The sequence below is a fragment of the Hyla sarda genome, chromosome 8, assembly GCF_029499605.1.
Source record: "Hyla sarda isolate aHylSar1 chromosome 8, aHylSar1.hap1, whole genome shotgun sequence".
Taxonomy (NCBI): domain Eukaryota; kingdom Metazoa; phylum Chordata; class Amphibia; order Anura; family Hylidae; genus Hyla; species Hyla sarda.
The window spans coordinates 202,028,056-202,044,636 of record NC_079196.1 but is presented as its reverse complement, the minus strand read 5'-3'; the positions used below and the strand labels follow the sequence as shown (position 1 = coordinate 202,044,636).

The following is a 16,581-nucleotide window of genomic DNA, read 5'->3' as shown; positions in this document are numbered from 1 at the left end:
CATAGGTTTTGACAAATCTCCCCCAGCAGCGTTTACGCTACACGTCACCCTACCCTAAATGTAGATTTTGTTATAGTATACAGTGGTCCCTCAACATACGATGGAAATCCGTTCCAATGTGCAATGTAAAGTATAGGACAGTGGTCTACAACCTGCGGACCTCCAGATGTTGCAAAACTACAACACCCAGCATGCCCGGACAGCCAACGGCTGTCCGGGCATGCTGGGAGTTGTAGTTTTGCAACATCTGGAGGTCCACAGGTTGAAGACCACTGGTAGAGGAAGTTGTACTCACCTGTCCCCGCCGCTCTGGACCGTCACCGCTGCCCTGGATGTCGCCATCCATCGCTGTCGCCGCGTCCCCGAGGTGTCCCCGACGCTCCGGCAAGGCCTCTGCTTCCCCGGCATCTTCTCTCTCCATCGCCGCCATCACGTCGCTATGCACGCCGCTCCTATTGGATGACAGGATGGCGTGCGCAGCGACGTGATGACGACGATGGAGAGCGCCGACAATGCAGGGGATCCCGAAGAGGACGCTCCGCAGCCCCGAGGACAGGTAAGTGATCGTCAGCGGACCACACGGGGCACTGTAAACGGCTATCCGGTGGCAGCTGAAGCAGTCTGCGCTGCCGGATAGCCGTTTATGCGATGGCCCCGACATACAAAACCATCATATGTTGATGCTGCCTCTGAGAGGCCATCGTATGTTGAAATGATCGTATGTCGGGGCCATCGTAGGTCGGGGGGGTCACTGTAGCTGTTCATGCGCAAAAATGAGCAACATTAATAAACACCCCCCAGATATCTGTAGTCGATACATGCCGTATCCTTATAAAGGGGTCTTCACCCATGACATGGACACAAGGCCGGCGTCTCGCATTCGTTTTTTTTTTTTTTGTATTACATTTATTACATACATAACAATTACATGGTGTTTCATGTCACAAGGGGGAGATAGAGGAAGCAGAGAGCGTTATTCATACAGCCGTCTTTACATAATGCCACCGAGAAGACCAGAAGATGGACGGGACACACTGCGGAGTTTACAAGCCTTTTTTTTTTTCGGAAACAGACGCATCAGAGCCCCCCTTGTGACACTTCTCTTTACATAGGTCGTCGCAGTAGGTAGAACGAGCTGTCAGAGCCGAGCGCTGTATATATATAGTCTCTGCTGGCCGATTAGTAATGTGCTTTTTTTTTTTTTTATTGTTATTATTTTATTAATATTTTATTATCATTTTTGATGCTTTTTTTTTTTTTGTTTTTTTTTGTTTTGTTTTTACTTGTTTAACCCCTAAACTCCCAGAAAATCCTGCAACACTTTGAGTTATTGGAGGCGCTCTGGCAGTGCGGGAGCTACAGGATCACATGCAAGTCGTCTAGGGATATAGCGATTTTTTTTTATAACATTACTTTCATTCCCGGCACTATCATTGAAATATGAGATATGTATCGAGTAACTATAATGCAGGGTCTTCCAAGCCTTGATGCCTTCACCACGAAGGGGATTATACTGAGCGGGTCCATTCGCCACATTGGTAGTTTTTTTTTTTTTTTGTTTGTTTGTTATATTTTTTGCATTCGCCATTTTGCAGTGTTAAGTGCATAAGAAGTCGGGCGGGTGGATGCAATGGTAAATGATACATACATCTTGGCCAGAGGGTGTTAGGCACCATAGTGAAAGTACAATAAGGCCCACGTGCTGGTTCTGGCACTTGAGGACCCCCTTTACCCCAATACTGGCAGCACTGTAGGAGATGGTTGGCGCTACACTATCTTCTTAGAAACAGTGGCGCCCATTTGGGTCTTGATTAAGGATGGTGGTTTAACTCCAGGTCTACCCCCTCCATAATGGGCTACTCCGGTGGAAAACTTTTTATTTTATTTTTTTAAATCAACTGGTGCCAGAAAGTTAAACAGATTTGTAAATTACTTCTATAAAAAAAATCTTAATCCTTCCAGTACTTATTAGCTGCTGAATACTACAGAGGAAATTCTTTTCTTTTTGGAACACTCTGCTGACATCACGAGCACAGTGCTCTCTGCTGACATCTCTGTCCATTTTAAAGAACTGTCCAGAGTAGGAGAAAATCCCCCATAGCAAACATATGCTGCTCTGGACAGTTCCTAAAATGGACAGAGGTGTCAGCAGAGAGCACTGTGTTCGAGATGTCAGCAGAGAGCTCTGTGTTCCAAAAAGAAAATAATTTCCTCTGTAGTATTCAACTGCTAATAAGTACAGGAAGGATTAAGATTTTTTTAATCAAAGTCATTTACAAATCGGTTTAACTTTCTGGCACCAGTTGATAAAAAATAAATAAATAATAATTTTCCACCGGAGTACCCCTTTAAGTCCCATCGGGAGGGGGAGGGGGGCTGATTTTTAGGATCAATGATAGCTTTAGGTCAGTGCTTCCCAACCAATGTGTCTCCTCCTGGTGCAAAACTACAACTTCCAGCATGCCCGGACAGCCTTCGGCTGTCCGGGCATGCTGGGAGTTGTAGTTTTGCAACAGCAGACGGAACCTAGTTTGGGAAACACTGCTATAGGATATGTTCACACTCAGATTTGTTGTAGACTTTGACCTTCCTAATAAATCCGCAGCATGCGAACATATCCATAAACTCAGTTTCAACTGAGAAAACAAACCTGTGCGCCTTCCGAAAAAACAGAGCCACTCCCATTTATAGGCTGCGTTTGGTATTGAAGCTCAGGCCCATTAAGGTGAATCAGCTGCATTACCGCTCTCAGCCTTTAAACAGGAGTGGCACTGTTTTGACTTCCTTTTTGGAATTGATTGGAGAAAATCTGCAGAAAATCTGCAGCGTGTGGACATATCCATAAACTCAGGGATAGAAAAAAAACAACTACGCTCTATTTGCGAAAAACAGTGCCACTCTCGTCTAGGAGTTGTCTGGTAATGCAGCTCAACCTCAAAAGGGGTTATTTATGAACAGAAAAACAGAGCTAATTTGTTCCAATTACAGCGTCAACCTAGTTCCTCAGGTTGTGTCCGGTATTACAAGTCGGCTCCATTGACTTCAATGAAACTGAGCTGCAATACCACACACAACCTGAGGACATGAAGCTGTTGCTGTGATGCTGTTTTGTGAAGAAATCCGCTCTGTTTTTCTATCCGTGGCTAAGCCCTTTTGGCCATGTTCACTGAATTACGGAATTACGCAGAAAAATTCTGCCGGAAAATTTTACCGAAATTTACTTCCCATTTACTTCAGCAGAATTTCCGTGGCAGCAATTCCGAGGCTGAAATTCCGCATTCCACAAACTTTAAAAGTAGTAGTCCAGTCCTGAAAAACTTATCCCCTATCCTAAGTATAGGGGATAAGTTTCAGATCGTGGGGGTTCCGACTAGAGATGAGCGAACTTACAGTAAATTCGATTCGTCACAAACTTCTCCACTCGGCAGTTGATGACTTTTCCTGCATAAATTAGTTCAGCTTTCCGGTGCTCCGGTGGGCTGGAAAAGGTGGATACAGTCCTAGGAGACTCTTTCCTAGAACTGTATCCACCTTTTCCAGCCCACCGGAGCACCTGAAAGCTGAACTAATTTACGCAGGAAAAGTCATCAACTGCCGAGCGGAGAAGTTCGTGACGAATCGAATTTACTGTAAGTTCGCTCATCTCTAGTTCTGACCTCTGGGGGCCCCCGCGATCTCCTGTACAGGGCCCCGGCAGCCCGCGGGAAGGGGGCGTGTTGACCATAGCACGAAGCGGCGGCTGACACGCCCCCTCAATACAACTCTATGGCAGAGCCGGAGCACTGCCTTCGGCAATCTCCGACTCTGCCATAGCGCTATATGAAGGGGGTGTGTCGGCCGCCGCTTGTACCCGTGGGCTGCCGGGGCCCTGTACAGGAGATCGCAGGGGGCCCCCGTGGTCAGACCCCTGCAATCTGAAACCTATCCCTTATCCCTAGGATAGGGGATAGGTTTTTCAGGACTGGACTACTCCTTTAAGACCAGTCTTTAAATTTTGTGGGTGGAATCCCATTTAACTCAATTGGGCTTGAATTTTGAAAGAGTTTCAAAAAACACAGAATTCTGCCGCAATTCTGCAAGTTATGCTGAATGGAAATTGTGTGGAATTCCGCCGTGTAAATATGGTCTTAAAGGGGTATTCCAGGCAAAACCTTTTTTTATATATATATCAACTGGCTCCGGAAAGTTAAACAGATTTGTAAATTACTTCTATTAAAAAATCTTAATCCTTCCAATAGTTATTAGCTTCTGAAGTTTTCTGTCTAACTGCTCAATGATGATGTCAAGTCCCGGGAGCTGTGCATGATGGGAGAATATCCCCATAGGAACTGCACAGCTCCCGGGATGCGAGTCATCAGAGAGCAGTTAGACAGAAAACAACAACTCAACTTCAGAAGCTAATAACTATTGGAAGGATTAAGATTTTTTACTAGAAGTAATTTACAAATCTGTGTAACTTTCCGGAGCCAGTTGATATGTAAAAAAAAGTTTTGGCCTGGAATACCCCTTTAATGTGTATCTGCATTACCACTCACAGCCTGTAAACAGGAGTGGCGCTGTTTTGTCATCTCATTCGACACAATAACACAAACGTCAAGTCGGGGCATTGACCGCACTGTGCGATTTTAGGATTACAGGTGCAAAAAAATAAAACATATTCCCCTATTACCCCAGCCTGATATCTATATGAGACCTTATAGAGTTTTTAAGAAACATGGCCCTATTTTCTGTACAGTATACGATGTTTTTAAATGTCACCTCGCTCTTTCGATATATATATCATCTAATACGTGTGGTTCCCCGCGTTGGAACTGGCAAGGCAGCCAATAAAGAGCGCTGTAGTTGTACCCTAATGGTGGAGGCATCTGGTCATCCATAGACATTTGGCCTCCTATCCAAATGGTCAGGTAGCACGAATGCTCATAGGCGGCCAATCAGAGACTGTGTTTTGTTTTCTCAGTGCATTTTTGACAGTCCTGATTGGTTCCTGTGAGTGATTCTGGATCCAGTAGACATGACTACCATCACTTAGCACACCCCAAAAGTTGCGATCCATCAAGACTCTTCCAGCTTTCTTCAATGTTGGGCAGTCGCCTCCGTCCAATCCATGAAATTTGATGCAATACGCCAATACTGATAAGACTTTTTGAGTTTATACATGGCGGGGGGGCAGTAACTAATGGGATTCTATTGAATACCTATAATGTACAGTGATCCCTCAACTTACAATGGCCTCAACATACAATAGTTTCAACATACAATGGTCTTTTCTGGACCATCGTAAGTTGAAACCAGACTCAACATACAATGTACGGACAGTCCAGATCTGTGAAACGTGTAAATGGCTGGAAGAACTGACCAATCAGAATGGGCATTCACTGGTAAAACCCCTGTATTACTGAAGCGTATGCACTGACTGGTGTCTGGTAGCGCCCCCTACAGTACAGGGAGGTATTACATGTTCTGTACACTTTACCTGTACCAGGGTTAGCTGCTCCTTTGGACACCAGGTGAGGGCGACTCCATTACTTTTTTACTTACAGTACCCTGAAGAAGCTCCTGTCCTCTACATAGACCAGTGTTTTCCAAGCAGGGTGGCCCCAGCTGTTGCAAAACTACAACTCCCAGCATGCCCGGACAGCCTTTGGCTGTCCGGGCATGCTGGGAATTGTAGTTTTGCAACAGCTGGAGGCTCCCTGCTTGGGAAATACTGGCATAGAAAGTGATTTACAACTCCCAGCAGATCTTTCTTACTTTTATATGGAAGGATTTGCTTTATCTATATTAGTTATCTACTTATTTTTCTTTAATTCTCACTTTTTCCTATTTTTGGATGACATTTTGTTGGCTTCAGAACCAATTACCAGGTTTCCATAGAGTTCTGGTCTCAGCATACAATGGTTTCAACATACAATGGTCGTCCCGGAACCAATTAATATTGTAACTTGAGGGACCACTGTATATGATTGACAAATAATTTGGCATGAAAAGAAATAAAAATGGATCCTCCAATCCAGTCCAGCCCATAATTTTTTTGTGCGCATGTTTGGTTGCATGACCATCTTTAATTCAATCCTACGCAATCCATACCGGAACGCCACAAACGTTTCAGTGCCAAACTGGATGTTAAGACCATGATGCCACCACCAGCCTGGCAGAGATGATGTTTAGTAACCCAGTTTAGCATTCTTAGGCATTGGAACAAGTAACATGAGACTTAGTCCAGAATGTCACAGAAATAGAGTCTGTAGGATCCTGTGGAGATGCCGCCATGTTCTGGAGATGTTGAGGGTGAAGTAGACGAGATGAGAAGACCAGTGGAAAAGAACGGGCAGAGAAACTGCGCAGAATCGGGGTTAAAGTTTTCAGTTTGGTATTTCCAGCGGGTGCAGGGAAGCCGGAAGCGTCTTGGCATTCTGGAGAGAAGGCTGAGGGTGCATTTATTCGGGTAGGTAGGAGACCTGCCACACAATGATATGGCTTCGCTCTGCCTTAGAAAGTACTGGTTTGGTCTGGTTGGCGCCATCTCCAGAGTGTTCTTCTGTCTCATCGTCTTCTCCATCCCCTTGAAAAAAAAAATGGCGCATGAATCTTTTGAGGCACCAATACTTTGTAAACAAACCTTCCCTATCCTTGGCTATCCCAGAAATAACTGGTGCCAAATTACACCCATGTGAAACTGGCCCCTATTTTCTCTCAACCCCCTAGGGCCTATATTATTGATCCTGGCTTAAAGCGTACCTGTCAGATCCCCCTCCCCCCCCAAAAAAAAAGAAACTGTTATATGTTGCTCACATATAATATGTTGATCATGTACATGTAATGTTTTTGTGTCTATGACCTATATTTCTCTCAGAATTACCTTTATTTACTTGCCATAGTTGCTCAGTAAGGTTTCTGTCCATGCAGAGGCATGGGGCGTGTCCCTCTCTTCTCCTCACTGTGATAACTCCTCCCCCACTCTGCTCTGACTCACAGAGGGCCCTGACCTGCCTGTAGCCCTGTCAATCACTCATGGTGTCCATGACGTTTCGATGACTACTGGACACTGCAGGACTGGTATGTGACCCAGGAGGCAGGGGGATCCCCCTAGTGGCCACTTTTTTGACTGGCTTTTCAGTATGAAATACTGAAAATTTTCTGACGAAAGCAATTGCAAAACATATTGTTTTTGCATGCTTTAGAATATATAAAAAGTTACTGTACCTGACAGTGCCCATTTAAAGATTCCTGTAGAACACTTGGCCATGTTCACACAACGGAGCGTAATCCGGCGAAAAATGAAGCTCGGAAAATATTTTGCAACAGAATCTAGTTGTTTTTAATGGGATTCTGTTGCACCCTGCACACGGTGAAATTTCCGTGACGGAATGACCTGCTGCGGAAATCCCGATTCTGGCTCCCCCCCCCCCCCCAAAGAATGAACACGTCAATTCTTTAGGTGGAATCCCCTCGGAATTGCATTGCAGTCTATGGAGATGGCGCATTTCCAAGCGGTCCTAATGCTGACATGCTCCACCCGGCACCTGCACTGTCTCTATAGACAACAATGCATTTCTGAGTGGATTCTGCAGAAAGAATAGACATGTCAAGTCTTTCTGGGGAGTTCAGAATTTCCCCGGCAGATTTTCTGCTGTGGAAATTCTGCAAGGTGCAGCAGAATCCCATTAAAAACAGTAGGGAGTCTGCTAATTTCCGAGCGTAATTTCCTTTGAGTAAATAGGGCCTTAGAACAGTGGCCAAGCTGAGGCTCTCGGACTGCTGTAGAAATACCTTGTATGGTGTATGGTGAGGGTTGTAGTTTTACAATAGCTGGAGAGTGACTACTTATAGTCCAGTAAATGGGAACATCCTTGCTTTGCTTCAATAAAATGAATGCCCTTCAACCTGCATATCCATAGCTGTCGTAAAACCATGATTCCCAGCATACCAGAACGAACGGGTACATGCTCTCAAGACATGCTGGGAGTTGTAGTTAGGCAACAGATTGGGGGCACAGCTGGAATGATGAAGATTAGGTCATAATACATTTTAAGAAGTAAAAAGTGCGAACTCACCAATACGGAAGTCAATGTATCCCTCCCCTCCGCTCAGCACCAGTACATTCTTCAGTTTCTGTTCTTCCGTCTCTGCGGATGGGGTGCCTGGGTTCTCAGAGGGACTATCCAACACGCTGCCATTAAGCGTGGCCAGGACGTTACCTAGGAATATACACAGACGTTAGGCTATGTCAGTGTCTCCCAATCAGGGTACCTGCAGCTGTGGAAAAACTACTACTCCCAACATGCTGGCACCCTTGTTGAGAAACACTGGACTATGGACATGAAGTTAGATCCTAGGGCAGTGCTCTTCAACCTGTGGACCTCCAGATGTTGCAAAACTACAACTCCCAGCATGCCCGGACAGCCGTTGGCTGTCCGGGCATGCTGGGAGTTGTAGTTTTGCAACATCTGAAGGTCCGCAGGTTGGAGACCACTGTCCTAGGGTTTAGGGGGCTTTATAATACTATGTATAAATACATTAGATATCTGTATGTATAGGAATGTTATGTGGTCACTGTACGTTATTATTTTTGAGCACTCAATGGCGGTATTGACTTTGTATGCTTTTGCTACTCAGGCTCTGTACACTGTTATTTTTTGTAACATATGGTCGTGTCAATTTAATGTAAGATTTTATATTGGATGCAATTGTGGTGTCCTGGTACTGGACTTGGTCCCGTACCTTTGTCGTAAGTCCCCACAGTCAGAGGAGTTCCTCCATGCTGGTAGGGCTTTCCTGGTGGGTTAACCCCTAGTCACCTAATAATGCCATTTAGACATGTGTATATTTAATATATTTAATGATAATGTAATTGATGTACAGGACGCTTTGTGGTAAGCCTTGGGGGGTGTAGGGTAGTTGGGATGTTGTAGTAGATAAGGGGTTAAAGTTAACCCTATAATTCGTGACGCCAGGCTGAGGGCTAGTATGCTGCGGTAATTCTCCGGCCTATCGCCGCCCTTCCCAGAAACGATAGGTGCATATAATGAAATGACTGAAGATCCACAAGGTACTTGAACTTGGGTAACTTTACTTAAAGGGGTACTCCGGTAAAAAACTTTTTTTCTTTTAAATCAACTCGTGGCAAAAAGTTAAACATATTTGTAAATTACTTCTATTAAAAAATCTTAATCCTTCCTGTACTTATTAGCTGCTGAATACTACAGAGGAAATTCTTTTCTTTTTGGAATGCTCTCTGATGACTTCACGAGCACATTTCTCTCTGCTGACGTTATTATAATAATAACGCTTTATTTATTGTTGTCCTTAGTGGGATTTGAACCCAAGTCAAGGCAGCAGTGCTAACCACTGAGCCACCATGCTGCCCTTAGCATACATCTGCTATGCATCTGCTATGCATGGTTGCTAAAATGGACAGAGATGTCAGCAGAGAGCTGTAGCATTTAGGATTAAGATTTTTTAATAGAAGTCATTTACAAATATGTTTAACTTTCTGTCACAAGTTGATTTAAAAGAAAAAAGGTTTTCAACGGAGTACCCCTTTAAGTGCTTGCGGTACATCCAGTGAACAATGACAGTCTCAGGAATACAGTCTTTATATAGCTCAATGACTGACAACTGTTGCGGACCTTGAAATAGATTAAAGTCTCTGAATTTAGGGTAATTGTTGCAGATCCGTCCGGATTTAGGGGATAGATAAGGTCCGGTGATCCTGCAGAGTGCGTGGGAATTTATACACTCAGAATTTAAAAGTTATCGGCCGTCGCCGCAAGGTTCAGGCCTAGACTCACAGATCTCAGCAGAGCAGATGCTTCTTGCTTGCTTGCACAGGAACAAGAGAGCAAGAACATGGCCGCCGCTCCCTTATATGGGCAGGGGGCGGGGCTAATCTGATTGGTCTGAACATCCTTCATTCACTGTTACAATGAGTGATGGGATTGACTACGTCACAAGGACCTCCAAAGGTCCTCAAGAGGAAATACCATAGAGTTCACCTGACCACGTGACCCGCAGGTCCTGCTACGCTATAGACAGGTAATTAACTATTTATAGGGCTTTTATATAATATTTACATGCTTCCTAAGTAAGCTATTGGTGCAATAACTATCTGAATGAGAGGTGACTAGGGGTGAACTAGACAATAGGGACCCCGATGTCCTAGAGACTCTGGCTATGGGGACCCACAATAAAAGGTACTGGATAGGATACGGTACCGGGACACCACACTTTGGTCACGTGATTTCTAGTGAATTGTGTTATGCTAGGTTTAAGGACCTTTGCGTCATGTGACTAGGTCATGTGATGTAACCATAATGCCTTGGTTTAGGACCGACAGGTTTGGGGACCAATAAGCTTTGATCCTGCCCCTTCTGTATATAAGGGCGCTTCATCCAATAATCTCTCTCTTAGTTCCGGACTACCAAACTGAGCAGATCTGTTATCACAGCTACAAGACAAGCTAGGCCTGAAGCTAGGCCACTTCAGCCGCTTTGTAAACCGCGAGTTAATCCGACGCAAATCTTACCAATCCTATGTGACTACTGAACCTAAACATACCCCTAAATTCAGTGGAACAGCGTACAGCAAAATAAAAGCAAAATCTGTGGTTTTAATTGATAAAAAAATTTCTTACATGGGACTTTTTGATCACTTTTTATAATTTTTTTCTGATATATAATGTGCCCAAAAATCAATTCTGACATTTTTTTTTTTATTTTTTTTTATTTTTTTTTAATGTTCAAGCTGGTCACCATAAGGGATCATAAAAATTGTGTTTTAATGGTTTGGACATGGCGATTGGTTTCTGCACTTGACGATACCAAATATGTGTTTTTTAATTAACAAAACAAAATGCTGTACAATAGTACCAACATATGAAGAAGTATATGAATACAATTCTAAAACAAAGAACATAGGCAAAACAAGGTCTTTAAAAGGGTACTCCGGTAAAAAACTTAAATTTTTTTTTTTAATCAACTGGTGCCAGAAAGTTAAAACAGATTTGTAAATTACTTCTATTAAAAAATCTTAATCCTTCCAGTACTTATTAGCTGCTGAATACTACAGAGGAAATTATTTTCTTTTTGGAATACAGTGCTTTCTGCTGACATCATGACCACAGTGCTCTCTGCTGACATCTCTGTTCTCTGTGCCGATGCGGTAGGGGGACAGGAATTGCGCCTCTGAAGTGTAGTGATCGCTACTGATCATGGCACTTAAGGGGTTAACTACAATATATAAAGGTGTGCATAATTTGATTATATATAATATACAGTAGTATACCTGGTACAGACACGAAGAACTTGACGGCATCACGGTGACCATGGAAGCAGAGCTGGGCCTGGGCCATAGAGCAGTAAGGTATGAAGCTGCCGGCAGACTTTTCACTGTTGTCATCGCTATACACGTGGATCACTCCTCCGCCTGCCCGGGCTACTTCTCCAGAAGATGTAGGGGATGTCTTGTTGGCTGAAAACACATACAGGGATTGAGTGACATGATGTGGACACTACCTCCATAGAAAAACCCCTTTTTTAAGGGCCACATGAGGGAGCATCATGTATTGTGGTCTATGTGCCCCACAGAAGATGTTAAAAGCCACATAAAAGGTGTCTTATGTGAGGACGCTGCCTGAGACAAGATAATCTATCAGCCGGATTGATCGCGTATTCCTGTTTTTTTCTAAACTTTTCTAATACAAAAATGGAGAAGACTTATGGCTACTTGCCTCAAGGTTATGGACTCACATAAGACACCTTTTATGTGGCTTTTAACATGTTCTATGGGGCACATAGACCACAATACATGATGCTCCCTCATGTGGCCCTCAGTAGGAGCCTGGATACAGAAACCACGACAACCTGCCAAAATGTAGTCTCTTTCCTCACTACAGAAGAGGTCCGAACCCAGGCCTCAAGGCCCACCAACCTTTTTTTCTGTTCCATTCCAATGGAGTAACTGAACAACCTAAAATGTTGGTGGACTTTAAGGACTGGGTGGCGACCATTACACTAAAGTCAGAAGCTCAGTTTGGAGCCTCAGTCGGTAGTTCTATCTGATTTGAAGGGCATGGTGTGCTATCCATCAAGGAACCTGTCGTTCCCTGTTAAAAGACAATAGGGTACTTTTGCGTGCTATTGGTGTCTGTCTTTCGATGGGTCAGCACTATTGACAGTCTCCATTTCTCTGGAGACCACGATGAACAGGGCCTTAAAAAGATATTGAAGCCCTGACCCTGGGAACGCCAGGAAGAATCTCCCATAATACAATTTTTGAAGGGTATAAGGAAGGTGAATTACCTCCTCTGTAGCTCGCACTGCTATGGGGTAGAGCAGCCAAAGGCTGTCTGAGGTGCCTCGTTGGGAAACAGTGGGGTAAAGACTGGATGGTTCTGTTATAGGGGAGAGGACTGGTACTTTTATGGCCAGTATTATATGGTACTTAGTCAGATATTTTTATAAAGAAAGCATGTTGCCCACTTTCTATATGTCCTGCCCCTGGAAATCCATAGAAATTAGTTATAATCTGTAGGGGGATCTGTCAACAAGTGTTCAATTTCTCTGCAGTGCCTCTACAGGGGATATGAAGCATTACATCTGGTCCTTTGAGTCAGACCATCCTTGAAAACATCTTTAACAAATAACGTTGAAAGACCAATATCTTAAAAATGAAAACATGTAAGCATAAAGTATAATAGCAGTCAATAAAACAGTACATGTATCATTAGATGCTGTTATAAACATTTTGAACAGTATAATAGGGCAACAGTAAATTACATGGCAAGGGTGTCCCATAGGCTAGGTTGGGAACTTTCTACCATGCTCCCAATTTCTCCTCTGGGAGCAGAGTTTGGGTGAATAAGTGGAGAGTGGTGTAACTGGTGCTGTTAAACCATCCTTTATGACTAGTCCAGGAAGTGGTATCAGTAACTATCATTTAAAATATACAAGACAGACACCCGACACAGAAAGATCTGGATTATTTCTGTGGTAGTTTTGTTTTGTTTTGATATATATATATATATATATATATATATATATATATATATATATATATTATTATTATTTTTTCCCCCCCATGTGTCCCCCTTCGTACTGCTTCTAATCTGTGCTGCTGGTGGGCTGGCTCTGGACAAAATCAGTCTCCTTCCACCTCTGGCAGCTAGCAATATACTTCCATGTACTGCTGCTAATCTGTGCTGCTGGGGGCTGACTCTGGACAGGATCAATTTCCTTCCCCCTCTGGCAGCTAACAATATAGTCCCTGCAGATGACGCATTCTCAGCTATACTTGTCAGGACCCACAGGGTTAATCTGCATTGAAAGTCTTTTGTTTGTTCTGGTTACTTTGGTTATGCCTAGCCTCTGGGATGGACAGCTGACCTCCTTAGCTTTCACCTGTGTACTCCCTATATTAGCTGGCAGTCTGCTCTCACATGCTGCCTGTGGAAGAGTCCAACTCCAGTAGCTAGCGAATTATCCCTGTTTATTCTTGTTAACCTGGCATCTTTGACTTTTGGCTTGTCTTCTGGATTTCTCTCTGGTATTAGCGATTTTGTACTCTGACAACTTCTGGCTTTTGACTCGTTTAGTAGACATTGACTTTGTGTGAGTGTGTTAGTTTTGCTTTGTTAGTCTGTCTGTTCCCTACTGTTCCTTGACCTGAGTCTGTATTATTGTATTTTATTACTTTGACAATTACGTCCCTCACTTGTCTGGGGAGGGACTGTCACCGTGGTTACAGACCCGTCGCCAAGGGCGAGTACGTAAGTAGGCAGGGATAGAGGAGTGAGCGAGAATAGTGTGCACTGCTTCCCTGCCCATACGTGACAATACTGCCATGTACTGCAGAGACTCAAATTCTTCCCTGACAAGCAAATAAAATTCTACTTCAGTGCTGAACCTGCAATGTGTGAACTAAGCAGTGGAATCCCATTGGGATCAATAGGAGGCAGCTAGAAGTGGGACCTGTGCAAAATTTCTGTAGTGTGAACAGGGCCTAAGTGGTGGGACACCATTAGGTAACAGCACCAACTACCCACTTGACCAGCCCAAACCTGTGATCTCTTCACAGAGGCAGAATCTGGACAAGTTACCAAGTATAATATGGTGGCCTATGGGTCACTATTACCATAAAGTTTACGATCCCTATAGATATATATACACAGAGAAGAGACCAGGTATAATTTCTCGACTCGTTCTCGGCAACCGCAGATATTGGGGATCATGTATATAAGGTAGCGCGGGGGCGTCATCTATCACCATAAATCAGATCGCTGCATACTTTTTGATCATTTACTTTCATTTAAAAAACACACATGGAACAGGTTGCCAGGGGCAACAGCGCTGTCTATGGCCATATAAAACATCTGTAATGTAGGCCAAAATTAGGTCCAACAATATCCTAATGTTTCAAGGGGCCATATAGAAAATACTAGTACTATAAATCAATGGTCTCTAAACTGTGGACCTCTAGATTCTGCAAAACTACAGCATGCTGGTTGTTGTAGTTTTGCAACAACTGGAGTTTGTGGAGACGACTGCTAAAAATGGCGGGTTGGGGGCTAAGAGTTAAAATGAAGCTTCACTGTGATTGGTTACTATGGGCAACAAGACCAAATGAGGCCTAGTGGGGAATATTTATCACTACTGGCACAGCATATGGATAGCGCCCTAGTCTTTCCTCCAGGGGGACATGCACCGTGTCCGGGCATGCTGGGAGTTGTAGTTTTGCAACCGCTGGAGGCACCCTGGTTGGGAAACACTGTGCTAGACGAAGGGATTGACAGATCATTTGCTTGGAGAGCATTTGTAGTTCATTACCGATCCCTAGAACATTATATCGTCCCGATTTAGGACACCACACATAATGAAATATTTAGTTGTACCCTTCAAGCCTAGAAAATACCGTGGTCTCTACTCCATTATGTATTCTGTATGATGTGGACAACTTAAATTAAAATTGGTATTCACTAAGAAAGATGAACAGACCAACTCAAGCGTGGATACATGTGGTACTTGTACGGAAGATGGCGTCACAATACTACAATGCCCTTAGTATCACATAGCAATAATCTGAATATATGGGGGGCACAGGTAGCAGTCGCACCCAGACCCGGTGTCTCATAGCCCCAAAGGCCCCTCTGATGCATAAGGAGACACCAGAGTCCTATATGGTACATAGTAAGCAGGGGTCAAGTCCTGGGGGAAAAAAAGTGCAGGAACTCACCCAAGATTTCCACTCAAGGGCTGGTCCAGCAGAACTCATGCAAATGGGAATGGTGTTCCTGCTGTGGAAAAAGTGTAGGAACTCAGTTCCCATGCTTTCCTGCAGGACTTGAGCCCTGATAGTAAGTGTGGGCCGTCTTCAGGGATGTGCACGGACATTTTGTGGGGCACTTTTCATAAACATTTATATAAATGCCTACATAATGATGCCAGACTGCCCAGCACTGCCCATGGCACTTTTAGGGTGCGTTCACACTACGGAATTCCAGCGGAATTCCACGAGCGGAATTCCGCTGTGTGAACTTAACATTAGTGTGAATGGGTCTCCGCGAGACCCGTTCACACTGCAGAATTTCCGCGGCGGACAATTCTGCTGCTGAAATTGTTCCGCGCAAAGAAAGAACGTGTTCATTCTTTGCGCGGATTCCGCGAGCACTGCATAGCTGTCAGTGCTGGCGGCTCAGTGCCCCGCGGCCATAGCGCCGAAGCAGTCACGGCGGCGGCCGCCAGGCGGAAGCTCCGCTCGCGAAATTCAGCGAGCGGAGATTCCGCAGTGTGAGCGAACCCTTAGGAGGAACATCAAAAAGGGCAGGGGCTTAAGCCCCCTTATTAGTCAACCTCTGCATGTCCCTGGCCATATTACAGATTTTGCATTAGGGCCCATAAGGTTCTGGATTCACGTAAACGTGGCTCCTTGACTCGTCCCCTTCCAATGCTCTGAATATTAAGAAAACCGAGTGACTACCAAAATGGCCGCCGTGATCATGTGTTCTCTTACAGTTTCTACAAATATCCAAGTTTGAAAAGTTCCGCCTCTTTGTGAATACCATAGAAAGATGGAGAATGAGGATGGAGACAGGACATGTTGGAAAGATGGGATGAGGAGACATAGAGTCAGGTCCTGAACTTACCCCTCAGGCCCAGCAGCTGGCCCCGGTGTAGGACTACCGCTAGCGGAGGTGGAAGGGTTGGGAGTAGTCATAGGCGAGAGGAGGGGAGGGGGGAATAGGAGGGGTAGGAAAGGGATAAAGCATGAAGAACACAAAGAATAAATTATTGGCAGGATTTGAGGTGGGAAACCTGTATATTGGGGCATTCAATACATCAGCCGGAACAAAATAATACATATATATATATAAGCAATAGAACAAACACTTGTATTGATCTCAGCATCCACATCATTTTATTCAATGCAATCATTTATTTTAATACATTTATTTTTTTTAATCATTTTAATTCTTTATAGTTATCATATATAGATTTTAAACAACATTTCTAATGTACGCAGTCATTATACGCACGGCATAGTTCAGATTCCTTATTATTTAACAGCTGACTACTGGCTGCTGCT

General features: G+C 44.1%; 1 protein-coding gene across 15 annotated transcripts in view; it reads right to left on the bottom strand.

Moving 5' to 3' along the window:
- Positions 1-4,434: 4,434 nt before the first annotated feature.
- MAPK8IP3 (mitogen-activated protein kinase 8 interacting protein 3) overlaps positions 4,435-16,581 on the bottom strand; it is a 103,920-nt gene continuing 91,773 nt past the window's right edge. For 12 of the 15 annotated variants that reach the window (XM_056537071.1, XM_056537078.1, XM_056537066.1 and 9 more), the window contains 4 exons: positions 16,142-16,180; positions 11,287-11,472; positions 8,058-8,201; positions 4,435-6,565 (listed from right to left, as the gene is read on the bottom strand). In XM_056537071.1, the coding sequence (XP_056393046.1) occupies positions 6,441-6,565; positions 8,058-8,201; positions 11,287-11,472; positions 16,142-16,180 (494 nt within the window). In that variant the 3' untranslated portion in view covers positions 4,435-6,440. The remainder of the gene's footprint in view (positions 6,566-8,057; positions 8,202-11,286; positions 11,473-16,141; positions 16,181-16,581) is intronic. The other 3 variants (XM_056537073.1, XM_056537081.1, XM_056537080.1) reach the window with 1 other exon arrangement.